Source organism: Miscanthus floridulus, chromosome 1, assembly GCF_019320115.1.
Source record: "Miscanthus floridulus cultivar M001 chromosome 1, ASM1932011v1, whole genome shotgun sequence".
Lineage (NCBI taxonomy): Eukaryota > Viridiplantae > Streptophyta > Magnoliopsida > Poales > Poaceae > Miscanthus > Miscanthus floridulus.
Window position 1 is genome coordinate 19,684,102 of NC_089580.1, and position 16,101 is coordinate 19,700,202.

The window sequence follows — 16,101 nt, forward strand, 5'->3', positions numbered from 1 at the left end:
ATTGTTTTCCTGCAGAACATTCACACCAATCTCACCATGCATAGTCCATATTGTATAGTTTGGCATGAACCCTCTGGTAATCAAGTGCGATCGTATAGACTCAATTAGACGAAAGTTCCTTTGATTCTTGCAATCTTTGCATGGACAGAAGACAGGGTTCCCATTCTCAGCATGGGCTTTTGCAACGATGATAAACTGACTGACGCCATACATGTACCTCTTGTCCGTTCGGGACAGATGCATCCACTCTTGATCCATCTCTGCAAAAAAAATACTGAGACAGTAATTACAAAGAATTAAAAAGAAATCGAGCTTCATGAACAATAATTGTAGCTCGAAAGTACCATTTTTAGAAAATATTATTGTACACTAATTATTGAAAAATTAAAAAAGGTAGCCCCGGCCCTGTAAATTGAAAATCATAGTAAAAAATAATTATTGTACAATAATGAATAACATCTATTTTACTCTACTTCTAAGAATTAATTATAGCATCACATACTAACAATGATGATCTTGACCACTATGGAATAATTAGCTAGGAATTTAAATGTGTTCATAGACACTAACTTTTTAGATGATGGATTCACCATAATTTGAGCCTTACACAAATGTCTATTTGGAAAAGTGCTCTCTAGAATGGAGAAAGAACTAGAATGAGAATCAAGCAATGTAGCCATCAAAACGAAGCTAATTAAGCAACAAAATCAAAGAAGTGATGTTTGTTACTAACCTTAAAGCAAAAAGATCAAGCCATTCTTCAAAATCCAAGCGCTAGCTTCATGGTGAAGAGCAGCCGCAACAATAGAAGGAAGGGCCCAAACGCGCGCCTCTATTCTCGGGATGTAAGAGAGGATAAAGGAGAGGACGGGTGTAACCTTTTTGTATTGTAGGCTTATCACCGTCGGTTCTTGGCTAGAACCGACAGTGATAGAACCCAATCACTGTCGGCTCTTGGCTTAAACAGACAGTGATGAGTGGCCGCCAAAACACTACCGGTGAAAGCCACAAACCGACAGTGATGTGGTCTTTCACTACCGGTTTTAGACCAGCCCTCACTACTACAGAAGTTAACTGTAGGGGCGGTTCTAGAGCCTCTGTAGGGGCGGCTGCGCCAGCCGCCCTTCCCAGGGTGTTCCTACAGAGGGTGCCTCTATAGGGGCGGTTTCCTGACCACCCCTTCAGTGCCCTCTGTAGGGGCGGCTGGTGTTTTCAGCCGCCCCTACAATGCCCTCTGTAGGGGCGGCTGGTAATATCAGCCGCCCCTGTAGTGGACTTCTGTAAGGGCGACTGTATCACCAACCGCCCCTGCTGTGTGTATTTGTAAGGGCAGTTCAATCAAGAACCGCCCCTACAGTGGATTTTCTAGCAAAAAAAATAAATAATTCAAATTCAAATCCAACCACATATATATATAATTCAAATTCAAATCTGATCGCCACAAATATACATATATACATCCATAAACACAAGACCATTATTTAGAACAAGTGTCCAAATACTAGAAGTGTAATGAGTACAGAGCTTAGAAACCAATCACAAGATCATGCGTAGAACAGCAATTAATTATAAACATGGGATACATATATCTAATCCACTTGTATTATCTAAAAAAGGTACATCTCATCCACAGCTATGAAATATAAAATAGAGAATACTTGATACATTTAGCAGGGATAGGCACATAGTCCACAGCTATGAAATGTAAAATGGAGAATACTACATAGTTTTAGCACATCAGGGAAGTGCACAATATGGCCACCTTTGTATTAAAGGGCACTTGATACATTTAGCAGGGATAGGCACATAGTCCACAGCTATGAAATATAAAATGGAGAATACTACATAGTTTTAGCACATCAGGGAAGTGCACAATATGGCCACCTTTGTATTAAAGGGCATTGCACAAAACTGGTAAATAGAGAAGCTCAAAGAAACTCACCGCCGCCTAAGAGGACCAGGGGAGCGCCTGCGTGGTGATGGGCTGCCACGTCCCCTCCTAGGTGAAGGACTGTGGTTGAGAAAATAGCGTTAGCAATTCCAGTGATCCATTCACAGATCTTATAGAATTATAGAAGTTATTTAAGCACTGATTACCGCATCGGTGACCTATGCCTCCTAGGTGGTGGAGAAGGAGAACGCCTTCTAACTGGAGATAGTGGTCTCCTGCGAGGAGGTGTGTCACCACGCCTGACAGGAGAAGGATCTGGTCGGCGACGAATAGGCGGAGAATCAGGACGACGCCTAGGTGATGGGTCAGGTGGATGCCTGGGTGATTCAGCCCTTCGATTTGGAGATCGTTTCCGTGGAGGCGAAGCTGGCTTCATTCGTGGAGATGCTGCAGACAAGTATGTAAACAATTAAGTCATCATGAGCTGAACATGCACCTTCAGGGGGGGAGTTCCTTGATACGAGCAGAAGTAACAAGCAAAGAATAAGGAATAGTAATTATATAGTTCCAAAGCTTCAGAATGCAAATATAATTTCACTATCTTGGGTCTCTTCACTGTGACTACAATCATTACAATAGACTTCCGAGTTCTAACAGAATAAAGTGCATGAAAATATAAACACAAGCTCACCAAATATCTCTTTCAAGTGAGCCTCATTAACATTCCTTGATAAGTGATCAATGCAGAGAACAGCCGACTCGGCAGGAGGTGACGCTTTCCTGAAACCAATAACCATTTCTTCAATAATTTAGGGCTCAAGAGTTACATGTAGAGGTAGATATGAAAACAGGGAACACAAAACCATGCAAAGTTCCTGGGGAAACAGATGAAATCTACAGATTTAACAGTAAAAGCCCAACAGCATGTTATGCATATGACAGAAACTTCCCCAGAAAAATATAGGGCAAAAGAAGTCGATGGAGTTATGAACAGTAAGCAGCAACATCACAGCCACAAAGAAATTTATCAGATGCTGCTATGACATTTTCTGAGTAACATGTGGAGCTGTAGCATCCAATATAATAAGAATTGAAGATCCTTTGTATCATTAGCCCATATACAGCATCCTATTTGACAAACTACAATTACTTCATATATATACAAGACAAAAAATGATAGTCAAGTAACAAGTGAAACAGCACGCTATAAATATATATAATTATCAATAAACATAGCCAGAGAATTAAAGTAACATATGCAGTTTATATGCAAACTTGTATATACCTAGGGGGTGAAGCCTTTTTAGGTGGTGGTGATGGCGAACGGACTTTCTTTGAGGGTGAGCCCTTTTTGGGGGGCAGCGAAGGTGATCGGCCTTTTCGTGCTCCAGGCGAACTGGGCAGACAACAGTATCCAGAAGTAGCACCCAAGATAAAGAGAACCAGCATAAGAAACATTACAGTTCATGAGAAAAATACCAAACAACCATGTTCAAGCAGAACGCACGTCGTGTAACTACATGACTTCATATATGAGAAGATTTTAAATTAAATTGCCATGAGCCCATGACAGCAATAAAAACATGTTAACAGGGCGAAGCAAAAGCATGAGGCATGATGGATTCATCAATCAATAAAATGATGTCAACAAATTGATTTGGGTACCAAATGCTGGTCAGTGCAGGCAGCTGCTATTACAGAAAATGCAAAAGGCACAGCTAAATAATAAGCCTACAGCAGGGAGTTGGAACCAATCAAAGGTGTCCATCTGAATTCTGAATGTAGGGTCACACAATTAACTTATGTTTCCAGTCTATCACGAGCATGATTGAAAAACCGAATTCAGCATTAGAAAACTGTTACCAAACTCTGGTTCTGTTCAATGCTGAATGACAGCATCCATACGTTGAGTGCCACAAGGACAAACTGTAATTGTATTCAACAGAAGTAGTCTGAACACGCAAGCCACGCCTAAAGTGTAAACTTATCTGAATCAAGCAGCCTCGTACTAAATACTCTAGTCCTCAAGGGTTTAACAAAGTGACTCTCAAATAAGTATAAACGTTGAAACGGGGGATAACTCGCTACCCGGACGAACAAACAGCACACACATCCAAAAACAAACTCCGAACAAATGCAACAAAACCTAATAAATTAGCATAGAAAACAGTGGATCTATAGGGTGTAGGGTCGAACCTCACCTACCCTTAGCCGGAGGAGGGGAGCGGCTCCGGGACTGGGAGGACGACGACGAGAAGGAGCGGGAGCACGACCGGGAGCGGGACGAGACGGAGCCGGAGGAGACGGAGTGGGACGGCGAGCGGGAGGAAGAGCCCGAGGAGGAGCGAGACGCGGAGCGGCCGCGCCGAGGCTTCGCCATCGTCCCCGGTGGCGGCAGTGGCGGCGGCCGGGCGAGCGTCAGCGACCCAGCGGTGCTGGGCTAGGGTTTTGAGCGGGTTGGGAGAAGGGAGAGATTGGGAGTCTATGGTTCCATCCCAGACTCCAGTTGAAACCACGTGTCGGTGTGAAAAGATCCCAACACTTAGCGTCCACACCGACGGTCAGTGTAATATACCTCACAGCCATGGTAGAGGCGGCTGAGGTTATAAGCCGCCTCTACAGTTGAATTTTTTTTTTCAAAATTCTAAATTAAAATGAATTATTCACATGTAAATAATAAATAATACAGTACAAAATTTTATAATTATTTTTTATAGATATATTTACATATATAATAACTAAAACAACTACAACAGTTTAAAATTGCAAAATTGAACCTTTAAAATGAGAAAAAAAATTAAATTTTAAAAAATTAAAATCAAAACTACTAAAATAATTTTGAGACACCAAATGATCTTAAATGAAAATTTGATAAACATCAAAGTTGTAGAGGTCATGAAAATCTACAACTTTTATTTTTGTCATCTTGTCATTTGACAAAATTTGACCCTTTTAAATTTGAAATTTTAAAAAATAACAAGTTCGAACCAAAATTTGAGACCCAAAATGATTTCAACATAAAAATGATGAATATCAAAGTTGTTCAACTCATTAATATCTACAACTTTTATTTTAGTCATCTTGTCATTTGACAAAATTTGAACCTTTCAAATTTGAAATTTTGAAAAACAACAAGTTCGAACCAAAATTTGAGACCAAAATTGATTTCAACATAAAAAGTGATGAATACCAAAGTTGTTCAACTCATGAATATATACAACTTTTATTTTGGTCATTTCTTTATTTGACAAATTCTTAGCACACATTGTTCACTAATCTTACACATGTCTCATATAGTTTATAAAACCTTATAAGAGATGTGTCACATTTGTGAACAATGTCATTACCATTTGTCATATGAAGAAATGACGAATACAAAAGTTCTAGATCTTGATGAGTTATTCAACTTTGGTATTTATCACTTTTTCAGCTGAAATCATTTGGAGTACCAAAATCTTGTCTGAAGTTGCATTTTTTTGAAATTCAAAATTTAAATTGCTCAAACTTTTTATATGTATATATTGACAAAACCAACAAAATAAATTGATAGAGAATGATTTTAGAAAATTTTAGGAAAAAAATCATCAGATTTGGAGTTAGTATGAGGAAGAAAAACTAGTTACAAAATTGACCCACAGATTAAAAAAAATCACACTGTTCAGTATGATCATATAAGGATCATCTAGAACAGTGTGATTTCTCTTTTTAATCTATGGGTAAACTTTGTAACTAGTTGTTCTCTCTCATACTAACTCCAAATGTGATGGTTTTTTTCCTAAAAATTTCTAAAATCATGCTTCAGCATTTAAGTTTGATCAAACTTAATGTGACAATGTTTTACATATTTTAAAATTTAAAATTTGAAATTTGACAAGTTCAAACCAAATTTTAAAACCTTAAATGACTTCAGATGTAAAAGTGATGAATACAAAAGCTGTTCAACTCATCAAGATATACAACTTTTATTTTGGTCATCTTGTCATTTGACAAAATTTGAACCTTTCAAATTTGAAATTTTGAAAAACGACAAGTTCGAACCAAAATTTGAAACCCAAATTGATTTCAACATAAAAAGTGATGAATACCAAAGTTATTCAACTCATGAATATCTACAACTTTTATTTTAGTCATCTTGTCATTCGACAAAATTTGAACATTTCAAGTTTAAAATTTTGGAAAACGACAAGTTCGAACCAAAATTTGAGACACAAATTAATTTCAACATAAAAAGTGATGAATACCAAAGTTGTTCAACTCATGAATATCTACAACTTTTATTTTGGTTATTTCTTCATTTGACAAATTCTTAGCACACATTGTTCACTAATCTTACACATGTCTCATATAGTTTATAAAACTTTACGAGAGATGTGTCACATTTGTGAACAATGTCATTACCACTTGTCATATGAAGAAATGACGAATACAAAAGTTGTAGATCTTGATGAGTTATTCAACTTTGGTATTTATCACTTTTTCAGCTAAAATCATTTGGGGTACCAAAATCTTGTCTGAAGTTACATTTTTTGAAATTCAAAATTTAAATTGCTCAAACTTTTCATATGTATATATTGACAAAACCAACAAAATAAATTGATAGAGAATGATTTTAGAAAATTTTAGGAAAAAAATCATCAGATTTGGAGTTAGTATGAGGAAGAAAAACTAGTTACAAAGTTGATCCACAGATTAAAAAAAGAAATCACACTGTTCAGTATGATCATATAAGTATCATCTATAACAGTGTGATTTCTTTTTTTAATCTGTGGGTAAACTTTGTAACTAGTTGTTCTCTCTCATACTAACTCCAAATGTGATGGTTTTTTTTCCTAAAAATTTATAAAATCATGCTTCAGCATTTAAGTTTGATCAAACTTGATGTGACAATGTTTTACACATTTTAAAATTTAAAATTTGAAATTTGATAAGTTCAAACCAAATTTTAAAACCCTAAATGACTTCAGATGTAAAAGTGATGAATACAAAAGCTGTTCAACTCATCAAGATATACAACTTTTATTTTGGTCCTCTTGTTATTTGACAAAATTTGAACCTTTCAAATTTGAAATTTTAAAAAACGAAAAGTTCGAACCAAAATTTGAGACCCAAATTGATTTCAACATAAAAAGTGATGAATACCAAAGTTGTTCAACTCATGAATATCTACAACTTTTATCTTAGTCATCTTGTCATTTGACAAAATTTGAACATTTCAAATTTAAAATTTTGGAAAACGACAAGTTCGAACCAAAATTTGAGACCCAAATTGATTTCAACATAAAAAGTGATGAATACCAAAGTTGTTCAACTCATGAATATCTACAATTTTTATTTTGATCATTTCTTCATTTGATAAATTCTTAGCACATATTGTTCACTAATCTTACACATGTCTCATATAGTTTATAAAACCTTATCAGAGATGTGTCACATTTGTGAACAATGTCATTACCACTTGTCATATGAAGAAATGACGAATACAAAAGTTGTAGATCTTGATGAGTTATTCAACTTTGGTATTTATTACTTTGTCAGCTGAAATCATTTGGGGTACCAAAATCTTGTCTGAAGTTGCATTTTTTTGAAATTCAAAATTTAAATTGCTCAAACTTTTTATATGTATATATTGACAAAACCAACAAAATAAATTGATAGAGAATGATTTTAGAAAATTTTAGGAAAAAAATCATCAGATTTGGAGTTAGTACGAGAAAGAAAAACTAGTTATAAAGTTGATCCATAGATTAAAAAAAATCACACTGTTTACTATGACCATGTAAGGATAATCTAGAACAGTGTGATTTCTCTTTTTAATCTGTGGGTAAACTTTATAACTAGTTGTTTTTCCTCATACTAACTCCAAATATGATGGTTTTTTTTCTAAAAATTTCTAAAATCATGCTTCAGCATTTAAGTTTGATCAAACTTGGATGTGACAATGTTTTACACATTTTAAAATTTGAAATTTGACAAGTTCAAACCAAATTTTAAAACCCAAAATGATTTCAGATGTAAAAGTGATGAATACAAAAGTTGTTCAACTCATCAATATCTACAACTTTTATTTTGATTATCTTATCATTTGACTAAATTTTAACCTTTTAAATTTTGAAATTTGAAAAAAAAACAAATGGACACTGTAGGGGCGGCTGGTGATTGAGCCGCCCCTACAGATCAACCTTAACTGTAGGGGCGGCTCAGGTTACTAGCCGCCCCTACAGTGCCATCTGTAGGGGCGGCTGGGTTGCTGGGGCCCAAGGACGCCCACTGTAGGGACGCCCCCAACCCCAGCCGTCCCTATAGTAAAAATGTCCCCGTTCCTACAATAAGAATCTGGCGTAGTGCCTAATCATTTTTTTCATTTTCAAGCTCATAACCGACGGTGAAGGTAGTGAAACCCAGGAGATCGAGGGCCCTTTTTCATTCCCCGGCGGCCGCTGCGCCGGCCCCGTTGGCAGATAGGATCGTCAGGTTATGCGGTGATGAAGGAGCGCGAGTTAAAAAGGCGAGACCGACCTGCGAGCGGCAATTGGAGCTCTGCCATATATGCATGCATGCGCGGTTCCCCTTCCTCATCATCCAACCATCCATGCATGCAGCGTTAACCTTTTGTGCCGAGGACGAACTATATATGGGCAGCTGCAGTGTGCAAACGGGGAATAATAACCGAACAAGAACTGTTACAGGCACTGATATGATGTGCGTGCGGTCCGAGCAGCTGAGCACCGAAGAGCTAGGGCCTAGGGGGATTCTGACCGGCCGGTTCAGAGAAAGTTTCTCACTGGAGCTCAAATGTAAGTAAGAATCTCTAGTAGAAATGTTAACGTTAACCCGGTGGCGATGGTGTGACGGAATCTGTCTTGGCATATGACAATGACCTTTATTTGGAGTTGGAGCAAACAGATTCTAGGAGCCAGCCCGGAAAGAAAACTGTGGCATAGATAAGCCTCACTCCCTAGTCCCTAGTGACAGCGAAGTTCACTGAAGAGGTCAACATCATCGGACCATGCGGCCCAGGGGCCTAAATTAAAAAGGAAATTCGGCCTTTCGCGGACGGAAGGAGATCCTCTGTAGTCGCTCCCACGGACAACCGCTCGGGCTCCAACCAAGCTTTCATGGCACGCTTCGTCAGTTGCGCTGGGCCTCGGCCCAACAACTGCATCACGCTGCTCGGGTTTTTGGCACTACAGCGAGCGTTTTTGGGGCGAGGCTGCGGTAGCAAGCGCGCTCTCCATATTTTGGCGCGAGGCTGCGGCAGTAGGGAGGTGTGTCAGCTCTTCATTCTAATTTGTTCTTGTGTGCTCAAATTGCAAAGTGCACTGCTATTTTCTCTTCTCACCAATCTTACCCAGATTGCAAGGGTTAGGTCCTAATTTGGTTGCTTTTGTCCTATACCAAAATAAAATCTGCATATTTTAGATGGAAGATTGAAGGAGACATCAACTTGCCCATATTGAAATCAAATCTGCATATTTGACATGGAAGAAAAAAGGTTTGTAATGCCATGGAGCGTCGACATCTCACCAGCGAGCACGGCCTGAGCACGCCTGCGGCAGACGACGAGCAGCAGCCGCGCATGTGACGGCCTAGACTAGAGCGCACCTGATGTGCCGGCTACGAGCTGTAGCCACCGGGAGGGCCACGCCTCTGTGCCGCGACGACAGGGGAGGTGGATGGTGCAGGTCGGACCACCGTGGCGGCGAGGACGGAGGCAGAGCGCATATGCGACGACGGGGATGACGGCACAAGGGAAAAGAGACGGTCGTTGCTGTTTATGAGCGCTGTGGGCTGGAATAGGCCGCTCAAACTGGCCTGCTACGCGACTTTGGTGAGGCTGCCGTTGGATTCGCAACTAGCGGTTGGGATCTGGTGACTGCATAGCGCCATCGGTGGGAGCGATTGCAGAGGATTTCGTTCCTTCGCGGACACCATGCGCGCGCGCACACTTTGTTATGCTCGCGGGCCTCGCGCACGCGTTTCGCGCGGCCGAAATCGATGGCCCACTCTAGCTCACGCGAGGGCAGATCGAAGGAACGGCCGTGTTCCACGAGAAAAAGTCACACGAAGCCCGCGTCCTGCGGGCCCAGCGAAGCAAGGCGCACCTGGCGTCGTGGTTGCTCTGCGCGCACGGCGAGAGCGAGACGCGGGGACGGTTTTTCAGGGAGCCCCTGTGGCCCGTCGTCAAGATCTAGCCTGCTTGCTCGGGGCACCGGTGCTCGTACTATGGAGTACGGTCACCCGCCACCGGGCCTTGCTCCGTTAACGTAAAACGAAGAGCATAGAACTGGCTTTCAGCCCAATGTCCATTTAAGTTCATCCTCGACATTTTTTTTATTAGACAACGGAAGAAAGGTCTGATTTCAGCGATCCACGGTAATGGCAAAATCGGCTCCTGATTTTCACATAGCCGTAACAAGGTGCTAAATACTGCTCCCTCCGTTCTAAATTATAACTAGTTTTGGCTTTTCTAAGTACACAATTTTTACAATGCACCTACTTCCAAAGTTCTCAACTATGATACAGAAAAAAAAACAATTATAAACATGACTCTTAGCACATATGAGCATAGGTTGTTTGTTATTGCAGAATAATGGATTGAATAGATATTGCCAAGAGTCCAAGCACTCCTCTCAATCGGAATCCTCCGCCTAAATGAAAATAGTCACAATGGCATATGCATCAGTAATTAATTTTGTCATGTCTAATAAATGAATAATTTTTGCATATCAATACAACACTCAAGATTGCACTCAATATGCATTTTGATGCAAGGTATAGAATACAAGGTATTAGTATCAAAGGGCCGAAACACAAGCATTATGTTTTCTAGTCGCTATACAAGACATCAGGAAGATCATCTATGCATGGATCAAATGAACAAATAGAAGTGATATTTGCATCTCATATGCGTTCTTTCCTTATTCGTGGATTGGACGATTTTTAGCAACGCTTCTAATTAAGTTGGTGTTATGAAATAGAACTCACTGGCCCATTGACGTCACTTATTTTTTAAAGACTTCGGATCTTTTTGTGTGGTCATGATGCTTTCTAGGTTAGTTTGCATGTAAAAATATTATGAAAAAATAACTCTAAAAACATACTATCATGGGTTCTTAACCATGATGAGTAATTAGCGGTCCGATCGATGGGTCGATGTATGGGACTTCGGTGGTTTAGCACTCAACACAAAAGATTTATCCTGGTTCGGGCAACTAATTAAGCCCTACATCCAGCAGTGAGTTCTTCGTGTTAGAATGGTCAAACGAGTTCTTACAACGAAATAGGAGAGAGTGTGTGTGTGTTAGAGAGAGAGAGAGAGAGAGTAGGAGGTGCTAATTAGTTATGATCTAGGGTTTGTTCGTGGGTTGGAGCAAAGTAGATCTACTCTTCGTCCATCCTCCCCTTCTTCAGGAGCCTCTGCTCCCCTTATATCTCAGGGGGTGAGAGGAATACACGGAGCAGTGTTGTTGGTGGATTTCTTGGTGGGCCCTCTAGAATATCGTATTCCTCATCTTCGAGTCCTCAGAGGTGTCCGACTCTGTCTCCTTCTTCATAGTTGTGGCCGATAATGCTAGAACCGTCTCTGATGTCGACTGCCAAAGCTTGGAGTTTGTCATTAGAGCCTACAAATGCCGCTGTGTCTCTCCCGGATCCTCCCTCTCCGTGCCGTCCATTGTATGCCAGCGAGGGAGAAGCTACTCTCAAGAGAGTCTAACGAGCTGGGGAGGGGTGGGCAAACGCTCCCATCTCTCGCTTGATGTCGAGATGGAACATGTCCCCTTGTTGTGTTGCGTCATACCCCGCGTGTGACTCTAGACCGGGATCGGAACGACCGACATCGCCTCGCGGCGTGTGAAGGGACAGAGCTCCGGCATGGCCAAGTGTGTTGCGCTCTGCTCAGAGACCCCCACGTCGTTATGGGCGGAAGATTGGTTGGGGCGACGGAGCGTGGATCCGTGGCACTTGGCCTACCTTAGTCGGTTGATGTCATCAGTGCCGAGGCCTAGGTCGCTCGAGAGTTCTCAGGCACCTGAGCGAGGGGATTGATTGTTATCCTAGCTTAAGGCGTTCTTCCTAGGCAACGTCTTGAGCCTAACAAGCCTTTAATTTTCTGTTATCCAGCATGGGCATGCAAGCACACACGTTGGGTGTAGCCCCAGCTCCTGACCAATTAAGAAGCTGATCAGGGGTTAATCGTATTATTATGACACTAATATGGGGTTTAGGTAACCCTGCTGTTAGATACTCAAGAGGAGCCCCTGCGGTGAAGCCCAGCTACCAGTGAAGAAGAGGCTGCTAGACTATTGTACAATGTGACCCAAGCTGTGGTCCATCGTCCTGTCCTGCTCACCACACCACTGAACTGAGTTTGGGCCTGCGCACATAAAGCGCCATGTCCGTGGGGAGCGTACGTTCGTAGCTCATCATGGCTCGGCTAATTGTTGGCCAATTGGACATCGCTCAAGAGGCCAAAACGCTATCGGACAATGAGATAGCACTGCGCAGGGAGCTCAAGCACACCATCCTTGGCCTTGCGTCGCTGTCCAGGACGATTGCACGGTAGAGATCCTGCATCGGCTACCTGCGTGAAGGGGACGCCAACACCAAATTTTTTCACCTACAAGCGTGCCATCGAAAAAGAAAAAGCTACATCCCAACTTTTGAGATCCTGGGCACCTATTTCACACACGCAAGGAACATCAATTTGGCGCAAATTGGCATGCCGCAGCTTGACCTCAGTGAGCTCGCCTATGAGTTTACTGAAGATGAGGTCTAGGCCATCATCAGAGAGATCCCAAACGACCGAGCTCCAGGTCCCGATGGTTTTACCGGAAGGTTCTACAAGATAGTTTGGGCCATCATAAAGGCAGATGTCATCACGGTGTTTAACTCCTTGGGCGCTCGACCGAAGAAACTTTCACTTGCTCAACACATCCAACATGGTACTACTTCGCAGGACCGCCGCGCCATCGCGCTTGAAGGATTACCGCCCTATTAGCTCGATGCACAGCATCGGGAAGCTTGTCGCCAAGGCGCTAGCCATTTGCCTAGCGCCGCACCTATCTGCCTTGATCAAGCACAACCAAAGCGCCTTCATCGGGGAAGATCCATTCACGACAACTCCATGGCAGTTTAGCTCGCCTGTCGCTGGCTTTACAGCCGTCCTTGCCCTGCCGTCTTGATGAAGATCGATATCGCCAAGGCATTCGATTCTGTCTCTTGGGAATTCCTCATCCAGCTCCTCACGTTCATCGGCTTTCCGGCGAGGTGGACCGAATGGATCGCCATACTCCTCTCCACGGCCACTATGAGAGTTGTGGTGAACGGGAGGCCGGGCAGGAAAAATTGCCACGCGCATGGTCTTCGGCAGGGTGACCCACTCTCCCCCATGTTGTTCATCATCATCATGGAGGTGCTCAACAACACGATCTCGGCCGCGGACAGGCATGGCATGCTCTTGCCCCTACCATCACCAAAGATTAGGAACCATGCCTCCTTGTTTGCGGATGATCTGGTCGTCTTTCTCTCGCCACGGCTGGCGACTTGAGGTGCATACGGGCCATCCTCGATCTTTTCGCTGATGCCTCGGGGCTTGTCACGAACATGGACAAGTGCTCAGTCTTGCCTATCCACTGCTCCGAGGAAGAAGTGATCGCCATCCTAGAAGCTTTCATGGGACAGCTTGCACCCTTTCCGTGCAAGTACCTGGGAATCCCGCTTACCTTGCTGAAGCCTCGCCAAGCCGATGAGCAACCATTGATTGACAAAGTGGCAGCCCGGACCCCCACTTGGAAGGCGGGACTTCTCAATGACGCGGGACGAGCAACACAGGCCCGTACCTACGTTTTTGTGGCCCTGGTGCAAAACATAAAGTGGGGGGCCTATATTTATAAAATGCAAATAGCCAAAGTGCACGTAGACTTCCTCATGTAATACCATAAGTATTCGTACAAAACGATTAAATGACGAATCTTACTTACTGATAACTTCTTAGCTTCTATTAAAAAAGCATCATTCATCTAGTATTCTTTGAAATGAAATCTTCAATTATATCTTCATACTTAATCTTCTCTAGAACATCATTTTCAAGCGCAATTGTCGCCAATCCATTTAGCCTTTCTTGTTTCATAGTACTGTGCATGTAGGTCTTTACCAACTTCAATTTGGAAAAGCTTCGTTCTGCGGATGCAACTGTTATAGGAATAGTTAACAAAATTCTGTATGCAACAAGGGCATTAGGAAAACAGCCCATCCGTTTCACAAACTTCAGAATATCAAGAGAGCCCATGTCTTCCTTTGGAATGAAATCTTGGAGAAACTTTAACTCCACATGTAATTCTTTGCCATCAATATCAGAATGGTCACCACTCTTAAGTGTAGCCTCAAGACGAGCACAAGAAGACAACAAACTCTTGTCATCTAAGGAACATAATTTCTTTGAAGTAAACAAAAAACCAAAAGTTTTTTCGTACCCCTAGTATTGTTCGAACCTCTTTGTAAGGGAAGCAATAGCTTGATCAATAATGGATAGAAAATAATTGATTCTAATTGACTCCTCTGTAGATTGTGAAGCAATAGATTCATCTTTAGGTGTCTCATCAAATTGTCGTTTCCTTTTGATTTTACGCTTGGTACGGAATGTTGGTTCAACATCCATCTCGCGTGCAATTTCTTTTGCAGATTCTAATGCATTTGGAAAACTAGTTTCTCTATACTTAGTGAAGAATGAAATCAACCCCTGCACTTTCTCTATAGCAATATCAATAAGCATATCCTTTGCTTGTAATTGTTTGTTGACCAAATTAATAGCAGATAATACTTCATACCAGATAACTATTGCCACTATAAATTCAAAGTCACCAAGTTCATTGGTAACCAAGGATTTAGCTTCAGTACATATTGCTGCATCATTATCAGTATCTGATACTTCCAGTAAAGCTTCTCGTATATCCTGCATTTGGAACCTTATAGCCTTAACAATGTCAACACGACTCTCCCAGCTCGTTGCTAACAATGGCTTGAGAGTGAATCCTGATATGTTATCTTTCAAAATTTGCCATCTCTTAGTGGACTTAGCAAATATTGTATAGATACGTTGTATGATTCCAAAAAAACCTTTTGCTTTACCGCAACTCTTTGCCATATCACATAGTGCTAAATTAAGACTATGACAGCCACAAGCAGAATAAAAGGCTCGAGGATTGATCTCTAAAACTTTCTTTTGTACCCCTATATTTTTCCCTTTCATATTTGATCCATTGTCGTATCCTTGTCCTCTCACATTGTCTATATCAAGGTCAAGATTCTTCAATTCATTTTGTAAAACATCAAATAACCCTTGGCCTGTAGTATCATTAATATCCAGAAAACCTAAGAACGATTCCTCAATACAAATAGAATCTGAAGATGTGTCAACATATCTTATGATCAAAGACATTTGTTCTTGGTGGCTTATATCAGGGGTACAATCAAGGATAACTAAGAAATACTTTGATTCTATTATTTTTCTAATTATTTCAGACCTGATAGAAGCAGCAAGCAAATCTATTACCTCATTCTGGATGCCATGACCAAGGTAATGTGTATGGATATCATCATTTGTTATGCGTTGAACATGCTCCTAAATAACCGGATCAAATTCAGCCATCATTTCAACCATGCCTAGGAAATTGCCATTGCTGTCCTGATACAGCTTGCTATTGGTGCCACGAAATGCTAAGTTATGCTTTGCAAGGAATTTTGCAATCAAAATAATTCTGAACAAAACCTTCCTCCAATGTTCCTTTTCCTTCTCAATTTCTCTATGAGCAACTTTATCAATAGTTTGGTTGTTATCAAATCTGAGACGCATGTCGTACCAAGAGGCCATATTTGTAATATGATCTGCACTAGTTTCATGATCTTTAAGTCGAGTGCCAACATGTGACCAATCACTCAGACCTTCATTTGCTAGCTGACTCCTTAAATGCCCCTTTCTTAATAACTTACAACAAAAACAGAATACTCTATCAAGCTCTTTGGAATATACTAGCCATTCTCTATCACAAGTTTCCCCATTTGATAAAATTCTAGTATATAATGCTGCAGAAAACCTCCTTGATAACCTATCTTTAGGACCTTTCTGAATAGACAAGTCCCTTTTAGGACCCTTTTGGACCAAAATATCAACCTATTTTTGGTCTAGTCCATCCCAAATCATCGTCACTTTC

The 16,101-nt window shown here is 41.2% G+C and overlaps 1 protein-coding gene and 1 pseudogene across 1 annotated transcript; both read right to left on the minus strand.

The window, feature by feature from the left end:
• Positions 1-1,912: 1,912 nt before the first annotated feature.
• Positions 1,913-4,309, minus strand: LOC136475087 (serine/arginine-rich splicing factor SR45-like). Its single transcript, XM_066472642.1, has 5 exons — positions 4,093-4,309; positions 3,177-3,287; positions 2,583-2,671; positions 2,098-2,338; positions 1,913-2,011 (listed from the first exon to the last, which is right to left on the minus strand). The coding sequence occupies exons 1-5, from the start codon at positions 4,269-4,271 to the stop codon at positions 1,939-1,941; spliced, it is 693 nt and encodes a 230-aa protein (XP_066328739.1). The 5' UTR covers positions 4,272-4,309; the 3' UTR covers positions 1,913-1,938.
• A 9,598-nt stretch (positions 4,310-13,907) lies between these two features.
• Positions 13,908-16,091, minus strand: LOC136452919 (uncharacterized; annotated as a pseudogene).
• Positions 16,092-16,101: the final 10 nt, after the last annotated feature.